We start from the raw sequence: 18,322 nt of genomic DNA on the forward strand, positions 1-18,322 counted from the left end.
TGTGCCCACGGGTCTGTCTGCAGGTTCCTGCACCCTGGCTGTGGCCCAATGGCTGAGGAAGCTCTGCAAGCCTTGATTCTGGAGTTACAGATCTTAGCAAGTAGGCAGGTGCACAAAAGAAGAGCCAAAAATAGCAAGGTTAGACTGTGTGAGTGTGTGCATTTACACACATTTCCCAGGCTTCTTCTGAGCTGTTTGAGAGCACGCTCTACCCATGACAGGATGCCGGGATACTCCCGTGTATTTCCCGAAAGCAGACACTCCTACATAGCAATTCTCCACCCGACCACGTGAGGAAATCTCCATTCAAATGGTACTAAGGTTCAATCCACAGACCCCATTTGAATTTTGACAACTGTGTCAACAATGTTCCTCACTCTCCCACCCCCAGGATCCCATCCACCTAGGATGGGTCCTCTGTCATTCCTGACCCTGACAGCTTTTCAGTTTTAATTAAAAATCATAGACTTTTGCCCTAAAATTTTTTAAATGAATAAAAATAAAGACAGACCCACTGGCGCTCTGAGTTAGGAGCCAGTGGTCCCAGATTACGAGAGGGATGTCCGACTGCCGGTTTAGGCCCGATCCCACAGGGCCTAAACTGGCAGTTGGACATCCTCTGAGAGATCCCAGATTGGAGAGGGTGCAGACTGAACTGAGGGGCCCTCCCCCACTCTGCACGAATTTCATGCACTGGGCCACTAGTTTTATATAAATTAAATGATACAACATGTGGCCCTTTGTGACTGGCTTCTTGCATAATGCTTTCAAAGTTCATTCACATTGTAGCATGTATGAGTATGTCATCCCCCCCCCCCTTTTTTTGCTGTGCTTATTTTTTTTATTTTTAAAAATAAATCTTTATTGTTCTATTATTACAAATGTTCCTTGTTTCTCCCCCCCCCCCCGCCCCAGTGCTCCCCTCCACCAGGTTCCCACCCCACCCTCTGCCCTTTCTCCACTCCCCATTGTCCTCATCCATAGGTGCACAGTTTATGTTCAGTCTCTTCCCACGCCCCCCTCTCCCCTTTTCCCTGAGAATCGTCAGTTCACTCCCCTTCCATACCTCTGATTCTATTATATTCACCAGTTAATATTGTTCATCAGATTTTTTTAATTCCCTTGGTTTTTAGATTCACTTGTTGATAGTTATGTATTTGTTGTTCATAATTTTTTTTTTTATTTTGTAAAAGAGTATAAAATAAATAATTTTATTAGGTGAATTCATTTATTTGACGCATTAAATTAGGCAAAGAAAAATATATGTAACTGCATAAAAAGAATCACATTCTGATCCTACTTGAACACACAGCAGTGGTTAAAACTAATAAATTGTGGAATGAATCCAGGATTAATTGCAAAAAAGCACTCTGTACAAAAAAGCTTCAGACCTCTAACTTCACTGAATCCAGTACTAAATGTGCTTCTTTATATTCCTCAGCTTCTTCCAATTCTTTTTCATTCTCTAATATCTGCAGAAGATCAGTATATGCAGCTTCCAATCTGTGCTGGCAATCTGGGATCATCATCCGGGGCTCTTGCAGGACCTCTGCCTGCTTTTTAAGGGCATAATTTTCACTATCTTCAGCTTTCATTTTTTCAATCTTTTCTTCTTGTTGTTTTGCTTCTTTTTCATACATCATTTTTTCTTTGGCCAATCGCTTCACCACGCCGGTCTTGATCTTGATCTGTCTCACGCGAGGATCAGCCATGGTCCCTCGGCGCTGCGGGAAGGACAGGCGGAGAGTCAGGGAAACTGTGCTGCGGGGGCGCGCGGAGGAGGCGGTGGCGTCAGCGGAGTCTGTTGTTCATAATTTTTATCTATATTTTCTTCCTTTTCTGAAAGAACCCCCTTCAGCAATTCATATAATTCTGGTTTGGCAGTGATGAACTCCTTTAGCTTTTTTTTATTAGTGAAGCTCTTTATCTGGCCTTCGATTCTGAGTGATAGCTTTGCTGGGTAGATTATTTTTGGCTGTAGGTTCTTGCTATTCATCATCTTGAATATTTCTTGCCATTCCCATCTGGCCTGCATGGTTTCTGTTGAGAAATCAGCTAACAATCATATGGGTGCTCCTTTATAGGTAACTACCTGCTTTTCTCTTGCTGCTTTTAATATTCTCTCTTTGTCTTTTGCTCTTGGAATTTTAATTATGATGTGTCTTGGTGTGGTCCTCTTTGGATTCCTTTTGTTTGGGGTTCTGTGCGCTTCCTGGTCTTGTAAATCTAATTCTTTCACCAGACCCTGGGGAACCTGGACAGAATTAAGTCTAATTCTGTCTGTCACTATTTCTTTCAGTATGTTTTCGGTATCTTGCTCTCTCTCTTCTTCTGGGACCCCCATAATTCTGATGTTAGTTCACTTGAAGTTGTCCCAGAGGTTTCTTACATTATCTTCAACTTTCTGGATTCTCTTGTCTTCTTGCTTCTGCAGAGGAGTGTCTTCTGGCTCTTTATGTTCCAAATCTTTGACTTGATTCTTGTGATCTTCCATTCTGTTTTTAGGACTCTGTATAATATTTTTTATTTCAGACAATGTATTCTTTATTTCTTGTTGATCCCTTATTATTTCTTGTTGGTCCCTTATTATTTCTAGTTGATCCCTTTTCATGTCCTCATAGATCTCGTTTATCGGCTTTTTCTAGAAAATTCTTGAAAAACCTTATAAGCGTGGTTTTGAACTCTATATCCAGTCGCTTGATCTATTTCCTGTCTCAGCATTTTCGCAGCTTCCCTGAGTTGGTAGCCTTAAAAGTCTCTGTGTTCAGCTTGGATGGGGCGGAGTTTCAGGGTGGAGCCTACAGCCTTGGCTTCCGTCAGCCCCTCCCTATGAGGCTCCTGGGTCTCAGTGTTCCTCAGTGTCCTTCGTACTTGCTGCAAGCACCTCTGAGAGAAAGGTGCCCTCGAGTTTCGCCTGCTACCAAACAGTCTAGGCTCTCCTCCAATGAGCACAGAACTGAGGTTCAGTTCAGTTGGAAGTGGGGTTGGGAATGGGATTAAGAGCAGTCTGGAGCTTTTGTCTCCTTCCCGCTAGGGCAATCCAGCGGCAGTCAACTGTCCATTCTCTGCGCACAAGGTGTGCGCCTCCGGAGCTTCCTTTCGCCACTCCCCTGGGTTTCCGCCTTACAGCCCAGGGTCCCCAGGGTCTGGCCTAGAACTGGGGTTCAGTGCAGTTGGAACTGAGGCTCAGCACAGTCCAGAGCTTTTGTCTCCTTCCCGCTAGGGCAATCTAGTAGCAGAGTCAACAGTCCGTCCTCTGCGCGTAATGTGCATGCCTCCGGGACTGCCTTTCGCCGCTCCCCTGAGGTTCCGCCTTACAGCCCAGACTCCCTCCTTGTGTCTGGGTCCCCAGGGTCTCGCCCAGAACTGGGGTTCAGAGCTGTCGGATCTGGGGTTCAGCACAGTCCGGAGCTTTTATCTCCTTCCCGCTAGGGAACACCAGCTAGGCACTCAGCCGCCCCCTCCTCTCCGGCTCCGTCCTCTCAGCACGTGCAACATGTCTCCGTACCTTAGGCTTTTACAGCTCCTCTGATTTTCCTTCTGGTTTTCTCTTTCTTTCTTGTTGTAGAATTTCCAGTCAGTCGACTTTCCTGTAGTTCTGGGTAATGTCCGTTTTGTATTTTAGTTGTATTTTATTGAAATTGTTGTGTGCTGCTACAGTTAGGTGTTTACCTATGCCACCATCTTGGATTCTCTATCTCCCCGCCCCCCCCCCCTTTTTTTTTTAAATCCTCATCTGAGGACATATATATTGATTTTAGAAAGAGAAGAAGGGAGAGAGAGAGTAACATCAATTGGTTGCCTCCTGTACGTACCCTGATCAGGGATCAAACCTGCAACTTTTTAAAAAATATATATTTTATTGATTTTTTACAGAGAGGAAGAGAGAGGGATAGAGAGTTAGAAACATTGATGACAGAGAAACATCGGTCAGCTGCCTCTTGCACACCCCCCAGTGGGGATGTGCCTGCAACCCAGGCACATGCCCTTGACCGGAATCGTACCTGGGACCTTTCAGTCTGCAGGCCGACGCTCTATCCACTGAGCCAAACTGGTTTCAGCAAAACCTGCAACTTTTTGGTGTATGGAACAATGTTCCAACCAACTGAGATCGCAATGGCCAGGGCTATGTCATTTCTTTTTGTGCCTGAATAATCCATTGTATGAATACACTACATTTTGGTTATCCACTCATCCACTGATGGACATTTGGGTTGTTTCTACTTTTTGCTCTTGTGAATAATGCTGCTATGAACATTTGTGCATAAGTTTCTATGTAGATGTATATTTTTATTTCTCTTGGAAATATGCCTAGCAAGGAATTGCTGAGTTATATAATAACTCAACACCTAATATTATCCTAATATTATCAATAACTGCCAAACCGTTTTTCCAAAATGGCTCCATTATTTTATATTCCCATAAGCAATGTAATAAGGTTAAAATTTCTCTATGTCCTTGTCAATACTTACCTATTGTCTCATCATCTTTGTTATTTTAGCTACCCCAATGATGTAAAGTAGTATCTTATGATTTTGATTTGTATTTTTTTGATGGCTAATGACACTAAATACCTTTCATGTGCTTATTGGCCTTTTGTTCAGACTTCTGACTATGTATTAAATATAGAGTCAAGCCAAAATGGCCCAAATAGCATTTTCTCTCATATGTTTCCTCTTTAAAAATTTTTTTTCTGATCTACCTCTTCCTCATTCTATCCCGTCCTATTCCCCCAATCCTCTATATATGCAGGCATAAGGGTAGAAATCCCAGAGAATATGGATTTAGCTTTCCTTCCTAGTGACAGCACACTAGAGCCACTTTCTGATATATCTCAAATCCAAGAGGTTGGATGTGAAGTGGGGTGGGTAGAGGGGGGTAGCTTTGGTGATTCTAATTCTGTAGTCAACAGAGGATGGAATACAACAGTCCCCTAAACAGCTCAGGCCTAGTGATTTCTGCTCCATGCCCTAAAAACAATCTAATCTCATCATGGCTGGTGGGGTAGGGCCTCCCACACCATCAGACCTATTCTGAAGCAAATTCTAGGTCTGACCATGATACCTCCAAAGCCAGGGATTAGAACTATTCTGATTGTGGTAAGGGGTCCGACCGACATAACCCTTGTTATGCTCCTGGGATCCTGTGCCATCCAACTCCTTGACAATGTGGTCAGTGAGAATCCCACAGATTAAGGTAGTTTTTATTCTTCCATCAATTAAAGAGACACAGACACCAATATACACCCATATAGAAACATAACAGAGGGACACATGTGAACACATATCCAGGTACACAGAACCACCCTCAGCTCCCCCCCCCCCCCGCCCCCCCCACACACAACCTACACACTTACATCTAAATGGTCCATGGTCACGTCTTTGAGGGGTGTACAGGATGGAAGAAGCAGCTGACAAAGAATGGTGTCTGCTCCCTTGCAGAACAACATTATCCGATCTTCGGGTGTCTTCACTAAGAATAAGCAAATCAAGCAAAATAGCCATATAGGCCCACTGTTAGAAGAACTTGTCTGGGCCACTGAGGGATAGCAGGTAAGTGATATGGTGAAGGCTGGTGAGAATGAGAGAGCACTTTATGAAATCAGTTCTCCCATGGGTTAGATATCACCCGTGGAAGACTGATGCAGATCCACATTTAGCTTCCCAAGTCTGAGTTCCATACTAATGCTCACACCTAGTAGGTACCAAGGATGAAGAACGACGCAGACTAATTGAGCAAAAGATAGTGTAAATTGCCCCTATATTTCTGCCTCCATCCCTTACTCCAGGTTCAGTTTTTATGGATTTATTCTCTGTTTTTATCTTAGCTTTAAGGGTTTTTACAAGGCACTACTCAGGAACACTAATGAAGGGCCCCTGCTTATAGTAGCAAGCCCCCTTTGTGTTTAAATATAAAGATATGTAACAGAGAAAGTGGAAATGGCTATGCATTAGTATTTGAGGCATGGTACCTGTGAGAAGGCATGTGAGTAGGAGAAAACATGTATGTGTAAAAAGAAAGTCAAATGTGTAAAAGTATATGAAAGAAAGAAAGAAAAAAAGACTACTGAGAGGGGCACCTACCAATAACAGACATCCTCTTGCGCACATTGCTGAAGTCCAAAATAGCCAGCAGTTGGTAGACTTTGGTTTTTCCCATTTCGATTACCGTGATTGTCTCAGGCGAACGGGAACGCAACACAAAGCCAAAGTTCCTGGCAGCAGTAACCAAGGCACCTTCATCTGGGGACTGAGCCTGGTATACCAGCTCTCCTGGAAGGAGAGAAGAGAGCATGAAAGCCCACAGAGAGGTGCAACTGAAGGCCACCCAGAAGTGACACTGTCTTCCAAATGGTTTACATAAAGATGGTGCCCAAGAGGGGACACTCTTCTTTAAAAATTCTTCATAGTTTGGCCCTAAATGGCCAGGTTGTATAGAACAAGTCAAATTGTTTTCTTTCCAATATTTTCAACTCATTTCACAGACCTGAGTTAGTATTACAGAGGTACATGGTACATGCAACATATACAGATGAACAAAGGCATAGGTAGTTATTTTCTACCTTTAGTGGACAAAGATGGCTTAGGGGGCTTGTTAAAAATGCAAGTTCCTTGGCCTACCCAAATTTACTAATCCAGACTCACAAAGTCTCAGAGGAGGGCCCAAGAAATAGAATTTTCAACAGATCTCCTGTGTGAGTTTCATTCAGATGGTCCTGCATAAAGTGCTCCTGTATAAGACTGGCCAAACTTTAAATAAATACTGCTAAATGGTAATAATATTGATGGTTTAATAAACAGTTTAAAAATATATATGAATGAATATTGTCATCTTTGAAACTCTCATCTTGGGAAGCTAAATTACTTTGTCCAGTCAGTCTTTCAATCTGATATTACCCAAGACAGTTCTTGAGTTCCTCTTTTAGTTCCTCTTTCACTATAACCTGAGATATATTTTGGATTATTTATTTTCTGAAGGACAAATTAATTTTTAAAAACAGTTATTAAGTCCTGACTGGCTTGGCTCAGTGGATAGAGCGTCGGCCTGCGGACTGAAAGGTCCCAGGTTCAATTCCTGTCAAAGGCATGTTTCTTAGTTGCGAACACATCCCCAGTAGGGAGTGTGCAGGAAGCAGCTGAATCGATGTTTCTCTCTCATTGATGTTTCTAACTCTCTATCCCTCTTCCTTCCTCCTTGTAAAAAATCAATAAAATATATTTTTTTTAAAAAACAACAAAAAAGTTATTAATAATCAGAGTATTATATTTGTGAATGAGGTAGGTGAGGAGTAGAATTTTAGGTCAGCCATAAAGTATATCTATGGGACAATAAGACTATTTTCTACTGTATTTCTTTGTCATTCAAGGTATAGTAAACAAAGTCCAAATATGCTCCAAGAAATAGCAGTTTCTAGAATGTGAGGCCTGGAGAGGTGGAGTGGGAGTTCATGGGGTCAGGAGACATGAAATTTGGGTTCCTATCTCACCTCTGCCATTCTATGGGATTTTAGGAAAGTCCTTTAATTTCTTTTAGCTTCAGTTTCCTTGAAAACTGGGTTCATGTTTCATTTTTTGCTTACCTCAGAGGGCCGTGGTAAAGATTGTAGGAGATAATATAAATGAAAACAATTTATAAAACTGTAATCAAGTAGAAGTATTATATAAAGATATTAACTTTAAAGGATGTGATTTATTCAGTTGCTTAAGTTCTTTTTTGTTAAGAAAAAAGGTCTTCTTAATTTATAATTGGTCATTTCTCATTGTTTCTAAAAAAGGTTTGGATAAATTCCTGGATAATATAGTTATACAGGGTGAAGCAAAAGTAGGTTTATAGTTGTTTGTATAGAAAATAATACAATAATAAATGATAATACAAGAATAAACTGTGTTTCACGTATCCACATCTACCGTTACCCCACTCTGTATTTGATTACTAAAGAAACTAGTAATCTTTAAATTATCAAGTAACAAAAAGATAATTCTATTCATCTTTCAGGAAGTCTTGTCAGAGATAGTGGGGCTGATCTTGGGGACAATTCAGATGGACTCTATGACTGAATATCAGTCTCAAGATCAGAAGTCCTCTAAACAGCAACAAGTCTGACCCCTATCCAATGACTGAATCTTTTAAAAAAAAATATTTTATTGATATTTTACAGAGAGGGATAGAGAGTTAAGAAACATCGATGAGAGACAATCATCGATCAGCTGCCTCCTGCACACCCTCTACTGGGGATGTGTCCGCAACCAAGGTACATGCCCTTGACCGGAATCGAACTGGGGACCTTTCAGTCTGCAGGCCGATGCTCTATCCACTGGGCCAAACCGGTTTCGGCAAATGACTGAATCTTTTTTAAGACCAAGAGATTGTTTTCTACTTGAATATCTTCAGTGACTAAGAGCTCACTACTTATCTTGACTATCCATTCCATTGCTAGGTAATACTTCCTATTAGAAAGTTCTTTCTTAGCCCTGGCTGGTATTGCTTAGTGGTCAGAGCATTGATCTGTGCACTGGATAGTCTTGGGTTCAATCCCTGGCCCTGGTCGGGGTGCATGTAGACAGCAGTTAATTGATGTGTCTCTCACCTCTCTCTCTCTCTCTCTCTCTCTCCCTTCCCTCCCACTCTTATAAAAGCAATGGAAAAAAATATCTTCAGGTGAAGATTAAAAATAATAATAATAAATATTAAAAAAGAAGGTTCTTTCTTAGACTAAGAAAGATAACGAACCACCCCCTCCTCCAACCAGGCTCTCTGACATATTCTCAGTTCGTGAGGCCTCGGCCCCTTCTCACCTTTCTCTTTCTCGTCTGGCAAGACAGTGTGACACAATGCGAGTGAACGAAAAAACATGTGCACCCAAAAATCTCGATTTTTTACTGCATCCACCAACGTCTTGTCATAAAATGAAAACTTAGGGTCAGCCAGTCTGTTGTAGTCGAAGCTAACCTTCTCTGTTTTCTGGAACACATAAGCCAGAACAAACTTCTCAGCAGCAGCTTGACACTCTGTAAAAGGTCAATTTGGGAGCAATTTCTGTGACGGTGATAAGAACTCTTAGGAAGATGTGAAGAGAAAAGCAAGATAACTGGTTTCTAAGGCCTTTTTAGCTCTGACCTGGACCACCCATTCATTTGGGCCAGAAAAGGTCCATCCCACAGGAGCACCTTTTGGCAGACCCTTCTTCCTCCCTTTCTCCCCCAGCTACCCCGAATGACCAATGGCCAGCTTCAGTCTCCGCTCTTCCAAGTTCCAAATCCATGATAAGCAAACCTGAGGACAGACCGGGGTAACTGCGCCCGATCAGTAAATGGTATCTGGGAAAAGTGTGGTCTGCAGCTGTCCTCTGCCTGATTTGGGGAGCTGGGCATAGGACTGAGTTCTGATATCACTATGGCATCAGGTCAGTGATATCACTGTGTTACATTATTCTGATTTAACTCCACAAGGAAGGAGGCTAGAGAGGAAATACTGCAAGATACAGGCAAGGCTGCATTGCAAGGACTCTTCAGTACATACCACTTGTTCCAGAGTTCACTTTAAACCATTTCACTTGATCTGCCAGCACACCTGACTCCTTTCTGCTTCTAACTCGCATGATCCTTGACTTTGCCTCAGTCTTTGGACTTAATATTAATTACCATTTTCCTGGCTATGACCTTGGCTCCTATAGATAGACATGCATCTCATTCTCCATTTCAGCTAGGCTGCTGGTAGGCACCTTAGGTAGACTTTTTTTTTCTTTTTTTTTTTCTGGTTTAATTTGACTCTGAGGCTCTTTCATCCCCCGGAGTGTGATATTAACAGATTTCTCCTATCCATACTAGAGCTCTCAAGGATATTTCTCCAGTTCTTTGTAGTTGTGGTACTACTTGGGCTGGGATCCAATATGTCAAATACAGACACAGTTGTCCTGCTGATACTGTGCTGGGATAAGGGGAGTTTGCAGGGAGCTATCTGGGCTTTTTTCTATATCCCACATAGAAAGAGTTTTGTCATTGCAGTAAGGAAGTATAGTCAGGTCCAATGCCAAGCCCTAGACCTGGCCAACTACAGTTATAAATTCTGGGAAGTTTGTGGAATCAATAATTTAAGATAAATTATTATATAGTATCCCCTGAGGCTTTTCTAAAATTGGGTGCTTGCACTGGCACATTCTTTAAAATTAGAAGCTGGTGCGTGAGGAGAGATAAATTAAAGAGGGAGACATGAGGCTGATCTGCATTAGTATGTGAACAAGCAGTTCACAAAATAACTTTTTTTTTTAATTTTTGAAAGCCCATTTTTTTTTTATAATACATATTTTATTGATTTTGTACAGAGAGGAAGGGAGAGAGAGAGTTAGAAACATTGATGAGAGATAGACATCGATCAGCTGCCTCTTGCACACCCCCTACTGGGGATATGCCCGCAACCAAGGTACATGCCCTTGACCGGAATTGAACCCTGGACCCTTCAGTCCCCAAGCCGACACTCTATCCATTGAGCCAAACCGGTCTTGGCCACAAAATAACTTTAAATGGGCAATAAAGTGATTGGGAAGGAAAATAAACATAAAAATGATTCAACCTGATTAATAATCAAAGAAAGGTAAATTAAATGAGATATAATTTTTCATCAATTAAATTTCTAAATATTTAAAACACTGTTAATAGCCAGTATTGACAAAGATAGGAGGAAAATGAATTTTCATATATTATATTTTGATGTAATCTATCTGAAGGGCAATATGGTAATATTAAATGAGATAAAAATGTGGCTACCCTTTGATCAACCAATTTCACTTTGAAGACTTTATTCCAAGGACATATTTAGCAGAAGAGGAGACAAAAATGTGTGTATTGGGTGCTTACCACAATGCTATGTATAACAGCAAAACAAAATGGAACAAAAATAGGTCTTGGTTTAATGAAGATCTATCAATACAATTGGATACAACACTCATTCAAAATAACGATGCAGCCGAAACCGGTGTGGCTCAGTGGATAGAGCGTCGGCCTGCAGACTGAGAGGTCCCGGGTTCGATTCCGGTCAAGGGCATGTACCTTGGTTGCGGGCACATTCCCAGTAGGGGGTGTGCAGGAGGCAGCTGGTCGATGTTTCTCTCTCATTGATGTTTCTAACTCTCTATCCCTCTCTCTCCCTTCCTCTCTGTAAAAAAAAAATCAACAAAATAACGATGCAGACTTTAATTTAGTAACATGGAAAGAGGAACACAATATAGTGTTAAGTGAAAAGAAAGAAGCTGAAAATAGCCTGTATGCTATGATTCTTTTCTCCTTCCCTCCCTTTCTCTCTTTCTTCTTATTTATCCCTCTATCTACCTACCATATTTAGGTTTATATGTATGTATATATATACATAGGAAAAGCATATGTTACATTAGTTACCTAAACAGGATTAAATTATTTTAACTTTCTTCTTCAGAGATTTCTGTATTGTTTGAATTTTTTTTTAAGTGAGTGCAGATTTTTTTTTTTTTAACAGAAACAACCCCCTGACCAATAAAGCCATTTTCATTTTAAAACCCAAACCCAAATCTCCTCAAATAAACATAGGTCATTTATATAATGCTTTCTGATATTATGGGGCCAATAAAAGCTTTAATATTTCAGGGACTAAGGGTCTCCCAACTTGTGTTAAGATGCTACCGTGTACCAAGGCCTCTCTCAGCTCCCACGTGCATTTCACAGGGAACTGTAATCACTCACCTCAGAGACTTCCACCTTCTGTCCATACTTGTCATAGACAGTACCTGTTAGCATGTAAAAAGAGCAGAGAGTTGGCAAGGGTTTTAAAGAAAAGTTTAACGTGGTTTTTTGTGTGTGATAAAATATATACAATATGCCGTTTTAAACACTTTTAGTGTACAATTCAGTGGCATTAATTACATTCATAATGCTGTGCAACTATCACCATATACATCCAAAACTTTTTCAGCATTCTACACAGAATCTCCCCATTCCTCCCTATTCCTAGACCTTGGTAACTTCTAATGTATTTTCTATACATTTGCCTATTCTATAGATTCCAAAGAATCATACAATATTTTCTTTTGTGTCTGGCTTATTTCATTTAGCATAATGTTTTAAAGACCATCCATGTTGCAGCATGTGTCAGAACTCCATTGCCTTGTTTTAATCATTGACTTTGCTTTTTATGACTAACGTTCCATTGTATGTTTGTCTTCCATCCGTCTGTTGATGCACACAGGAGTTGTTTCTACTATTACGCTATTATGCATAGCACTGCAATGAACACTAACATATATCTATCTGCTTGAATTCTGTTTTCAAATGTTTGCGGTATATACCTAGGAATGAAGTGACTGGGTTACTTGGTAATTTAAAGGAGGACTTTTTAAAAGCTTTTTTTCTTTTGATTCTATCATCCTAGACTTGTAGTCAAGCTTCCTGGAACCCACTCAGGCCACCTAGTCCTCAGTGCTACAGTTAGCTTCCATCCTCAAGCCCACGGTAAGATGAAGGTATCTGCTTGGGTCCCAACTCTTCCCCCTTAAGTGAGAGTGAGGGGATGCTGGAGGTTAGTCACTGGATCTATGAGAGATTCATACCTCAGGAAGCCCTCCAATCAGAAAAGTTACCCGGGAGAGATCTTAAAATAGAGCTAGAATGTTTAGGATCTAGGTCAGTTGATAGTACAGACAGAATGGGGGTGGGAGGCATTCTGAGGCCAAGCACAGAAACACCCATGATCCTTTTCAACCTTATCTAGTATATGGTATGGTCTTACAATAAGCCAGAGAATAGGATCCTCACTCAAATCAATTCATCTAAAAATAAACCTTGTTTGACAGGGGTAGTAGGAAATATTAAGAGTGCTAGCTTTCTTTCAAATTAAAAAAATTTAATTATGTTTTAGTTGAGGAGAAATTCATGCAACACACAAATAATCATTTCAAAGTGTACGATTCAGGGGCATTTAGTGCATTCACAGTATTGTGCACCTACCACATCTCTCCAGTTTCAAAGTTTTTTCATCATCCCAGAAGACATCCCTCAGGCTCTAGCTTTTTAGATGTGATTGCCTATCTCTGCTAGAGAGTGCACTGGGCATGAATGCTCACACACACGAGGCCTCAATACTATCACAAAAACAAGCTTATGATTAAGGAATGAAATAAATGAGGAATGGGGCATGGAATACCCTGAGCAAACTGACTACACTTTGATGGCTCCTCCCAAGACTGTTTATTGGCCGAGGGAGAATCCGAAACTAGTAGCAACCGTAATATGCTGGTTTCTCTATCTGATTTAATATGAGAGTGAACTGATATTCGAAGCCATCAGAAATTCCTTGGGACAGAGATTAAGTTTGTATAGCTAGATATCTCCAATGTCTAACATGATAGTTTGCATCTACAAGGTACTAATTAAATACTTTTGAATAGAACTGAATGGGCTAAGTGATCTTTACATTTTATCTAGCGAACAGAGAAGGCGATGAGACTAAGAGGCCAAATGTGAATTTAGAGCTTGATTATTCTTGAAAACAATCTGCAAAGTAGTTCTCCAGGACTCAGGAAAAACAAGAAGGCATGCATACCATATAGTGTCCCATTGATAGAACACTTGCTGAAAAGCATGATGTTCTTAGTCAGGGTCCCTGTTTTGTCTGAGAACAGGTATTTGACCTGGCCGAGCTCCTCATTGAGAGTGGTGGTACAAGCCTGTGCTGGTATGTTCTTTGGCGCATAATACATCTTCCGATCCCAGTTGATATAGCAACTGTTGCCCAATCTTATTATCTCAACACTGAGGAGAAAGCAAGAAAAGAAGGGACCTGGATCAGAGTAGGACAACAAATACATTATCCTGGTTTCCTTACCAGTCCTGTGGCAGGCCAGAGCCAGCATCTGGAAGTCATATCAGAGTATCTTCCTTGGGAACTTACAATCAATCTTGGATCACAGTACCCTTGCCACCAGCCAGCCCATTATAATTCTGATTTTGACCGTTATCACACAAAGCACTGCCACCTGGATCCAGAGACACCTGATCACTGTTGTTGGGGCATTTCCCTTTTCACTCTTTCTTCTTCCAAAATGTACCTGGGAAAAGTCACCAATTTTGAACTTCTGCAGTAATGCAAGAGCTAACTTATAAAAGGCTGCCCAGGCTTAATTAGATGATTATTGTTGCTGTCATGTAAATCTCTTGGTGGAGGAGAGAGAGAAACTTGAAACACTCAGAGCTTTGTTGTTTTAGAAGAAGAAGGGAAGGACCAGTGAAGACCAGAAACAGCTTACTGGAGCTGACCCTCTGATAAATTTCTTGATTTCCAGAAACAACCTACCTATGGGGTAGCTTCTCCCCCTAATCGCCTTCTTTTCATTTTATCTAACTTCTCCCGACCGCCTTTGTCACATTCAGAGGTAACAGAGGGGATATGAGAATAAGAGAAAATTAACATGCCTTATAGATTCTTTTTTTTTTTTTTTACCTTATAGATTCTTTATGGTTAACATAAAGCATCTTCATTTTAAAACAGTGAAAACTGCCGAAACCGGTTTGGCTCAGCGGTAGAGCATCAGTCTGTGGACTGAAAGGTCCCAGGTTCGATTCCGGTCAAGGGCATGTATAATACATTGGTTGTGGGCACATCCCCGGTAGGGGGTGTGCACGAGGCAGCTGGTTGATGTTTTTCTCTCATCGATGTTTCTAGCTCTCTATCCCTCTCCCTTCCTCTCTGTAAGAAAAATCAATAAAATATATTAAAAAAAAACAGTGAAACTATCAAGGAGCCTTCTTCCTACGATCATTCATACTTAATATGGGTTAGATTGCTTCATTAGCAGCCCTGTCTGAGGTGCATTGAGCAACATGGATTTTTGTTTGTTTGTTTGTTTGAGGGCGGAGGTGCTCAGATCCACATTTTTTTACTCTCTTCATTTGTTGTCACCCTCCCTTCCTTCACCATACCAGCCACAATCTCTCTAAACAGAAACATTTAATCTCATTATTTCTTTCCTTAGAAAGATTTTTGCTGCTTTTAGGATAAAATGCAAACTCCTTGGCTTGACAATTAAGTCTTTCCTGGATCTGATCTTAAACTACCACCTAACATCTTAGTTTAGATTGTTCACTGTTCTACGACCAGATCAAGCTTTAAAAAAATCTCCAAAACTTTGTACATGCTGATATTTTTGCTTGCAATATTCTTTTCCTATTTTCTGGTTGGTGCATTTTATTCTTTTTTCAATTATGAATTTTTTACCTTTTTCTGTAAACACCTAAGCCTTTCTAGGCAGAACTAATCCATTCCTTTTCAAGGCTCCCATAGCATTCACATATGTATTTCTATGATATAATTTCTTATATTGTACCATAATTATTTTTTAAGTATCTATTTCCATGGCTATGCTGTAAGTTTATTTAAAGGGCTGCCTTTTTAAAAAATATATATATATATTTTATTGATTTTTTACAGAGAGACAGGGAGAGGTATAGAGAGCTAGATACATCGATGAGAGAGAATCATCGATCAGCTGCCTTCTGCACACCCCCTACCAGGGATGTGCCTGCAACCAAGATACATGCCCTTGACCGGAATCGAACCCGGGACCCTGCAGTCGGCAGGCCGATACTATCCGCTGAGCCAAACCGGTTTCGGCTAAAGGGCTGCCTTGTTGTTAATGTTTCTTTCTCTAGCACCTCATAGTAAGTGCTCAACAAGTATTTGTAATTTAATAAGATAATTTGATTATGTAAGGTGCTTTTCAGATTGGAATGTCACAGTGCAGGCTTTAGGAAATCTGGAAAGAAAATGTGTTTGAGATGTGTGTATGTGAGAGGAAACATTGAAAATAGAAAAGAGGAAATCAGAGTAAATACTTTAACTATTTCAATTTTTTAAAAAAATATATTTTATTGATTTTTTACAGAGAGGAAGGGAAAGAGACAGAGAGCTAGAAATGTCGATGAGAGAGAAACATCGACCAGCTGCCTCTTGCACACCCCCCACCGGGGATGTGCCCGCAACCAACGTACATGCCCTTGACCAGAATCGAACCTGGGACCTTTCAGTCCGCAGACAGACGCTCTACCGCTGAGCCAAACCGGTTTCAGCATAACTATTTCAATTTTTTTAAATAATATATTTTTATTGATTTTTTACAGAGAGGAAGGGAAAGGGAGAGTTAGAAACATCGATGAGAGAGAAACATTGATCAGCTGCCTCCTGCATACCCCCCACTGGGGATGTGCCTCCTGCATACCCTCCACTGGGGATGTGCCCGCAACCAAGGTACATGCTCTTGACTGGAATCGAACCCAGGACCTTTCAGTCTGCAGGCCAATGCTCTATCCACTGAGCCAAACCATTTCCGGCAACTATTTCAATATTAATCCGCGGTACTAATGAAAAGGGAGAGGAGACATTCTTCTTCTTCTCTTCTCCAGCTTTTGGGAAGCAGAACTTAGGCCATAATTACACCTCTCTACCATTTCTATGGGAAATGGATTCTGAGTTTTGAATGACTGATTTAAATTAATAAGTTATTCAAGCTGCTAATGAATGTTTGGTCTCTATCTCATTGATAAACTAGAGGCTGCCTGGTTTATGCTTTAGCATCACACAATTTGTGTGTATTCTTTTCTAGTTATTTCATGTATGTCTAATTCTGTCACTTACATTATAAGTTATTTGAGGGCAGGACAAATTTCTTTTTGTATAACCCACACAGTATCTAGCACAGTATTCTGGACATAGAAAACATTTATGCAATCTCTAGATATTTCCCAGTGTTTTGTACACCAGGCACTGTGGAAAGTAGTGGGTTAAAGAGCACACAGTCTATGCTTTCTAAAGGTTCACACTGTAGTTGGAGTTCATCAGAGGTTATGAGTCAGTTCCTCCTATAAGCCAAAGTGATCAAAGAAGCCTACCTGACATAGAGTGAAATGGGCACCATGGTGTTGAGAATAATGAAGTAGGACCAGAAGATGAGGATGGAAGACATGAACGATGAAGAGACATAGTCTCTCCATGGCAGAATGTCCTGGAAGTAGTAGCCTCTCCTGTTCTCCCAAATGCCATGCCCAATTGCTAGGCTAAAACACATGAAGCCTAAAAACAGGAAAATCTGGAAAACAAAACAAAACAAAAAGAATTAACATTTCATCCAAGGCATATGCTACTTCAGTTCTGCTCTTTGAAGCCTTATATCTCAACAAAGCTCCTCTCTCTTCTTGAAGGGAAGCTTATGGGGGGAGTGCTGCAGGCGGTAGTACACAGGACCGAAAAGAGCCCAGCAGGAGCTGTCCTTGGAGTTTTGAAGGGATCTGATATATTAAATAATATTTAATATTTAATTACTAAAATATATTAAGTAATATTTAAGTGCCAGCAACTGTGCTAAGTACTTTACATATATTATTTTATTTAATATTTATAAAACCCCTCTTTTATTAATAGACAAGGCACTTGATATTAAGAGTGGGAAACTATTTTGCCTAAAGTCACTTAGCAAACCTATCTAGGAGAGATAGGTTTGAACCAGTTCCAGAACCCAACTCCTAATCACTCCATTATTGAAGTGAGATGGTGCTTTAACAAAAGTCTAAAATGTGGGGCACTGGCTTAACAGTTGGGGTTATGTAGGTGGTAAGATACTGTTATAAAAGGCTTAAATATGGCAATCACATTAATAAGGATTTTGGTAAAACTTGAAGACAGACATGCTGAGCCTGTATCTTCTAAGGGAGGCGGCTAGAAAGAATTAAATATTAGTGTGTGTTGACTGCCTTTGACAAGGTATCAAAGAAAGAGCTGAACTAGGGAGATTGGCCAATTTATAAGCAGAAATGAAAAAAAAGGGAGAAATTTGGGTCATCAAATGATTGAAAAAGCCTATTCCTTTTAGAAAGTAAAGAGGAAGAGGTAAGATTATGATCTGAAACACACAAGTCCCAATAATTCTTTATAATTGAATTTTGCCTGGAGGCAAAGTTAAGATTAAAGATGATACCTTATTACCCAAGAGTATTGTTCTATTTTTTAAAAATATATATTTTATTGATTTTTACAGAGAGGAAAAGAGAGGGATAGAGACTTAGAAACATCAATCAGCTGCGTCCTGCACACCCCCCACTGGGGATGCACCCACAACCAAGGTACATGCCCCTTGACCGGAATCGAACCCAGGACCTTTCAGTCTGCAGGCCGACACTCTATCCACTGAACCAAAAACGGTTTTGGCAAGAGTATTGTTCTAGATAACAGCAATTTCCATGCCATTAAGTTGAGAGAGAGAGGCATGGAGGAGCATGGGAGCAAAGAAATACGATAAATTTGAGAACTA

The 18,322-nt window shown here is 40.6% G+C and overlaps 2 protein-coding genes across 2 annotated transcripts in view; both read right to left on the reverse strand.

Annotated features, from left to right (window-relative positions):
- LOC311630071 (phospholipid-transporting ATPase FetA-like) overlaps positions 1–18,322 on the reverse strand; it is a 63,739-nt gene that overhangs the window by 14,099 nt on the left and 31,318 nt on the right. Inside the window, exons 14-19 of the mRNA XM_084898811.1 lie at positions 16,908–17,104; positions 13,567–13,775; positions 11,712–11,755; positions 8,796–8,961; positions 6,084–6,272; positions 5,357–5,472 (exon numbers count right to left, since the gene is read on the reverse strand). Coding sequence (XP_084754937.1) covers positions 5,357–5,472; positions 6,084–6,272; positions 8,796–8,961; positions 11,712–11,755; positions 13,567–13,775; positions 16,908–17,104 — 921 coding nt within the window. The remainder of the gene's footprint in view (positions 1–5,356; positions 5,473–6,083; positions 6,273–8,795; positions 8,962–11,711; positions 11,756–13,566; positions 13,776–16,907; positions 17,105–18,322) is intronic.
- On the reverse strand, positions 1,207–2,529 carry LOC311630094 (tubulin-specific chaperone A-like). The gene has a single exon (XM_084898866.1). The coding sequence runs from the start codon at positions 1,710–1,712 to the stop codon at positions 1,386–1,388; it is 327 nt and encodes a 108-aa protein (XP_084754992.1). The 5' UTR covers positions 1,713–2,529; the 3' UTR covers positions 1,207–1,385.

Source organism: Pipistrellus hanaki (genome assembly GCF_964339955.1).
Source record: "Pipistrellus hanaki genome assembly, chromosome: 11".
NCBI classification, from domain to species: domain Eukaryota; kingdom Metazoa; phylum Chordata; class Mammalia; order Chiroptera; family Vespertilionidae; genus Pipistrellus; species Pipistrellus hanaki.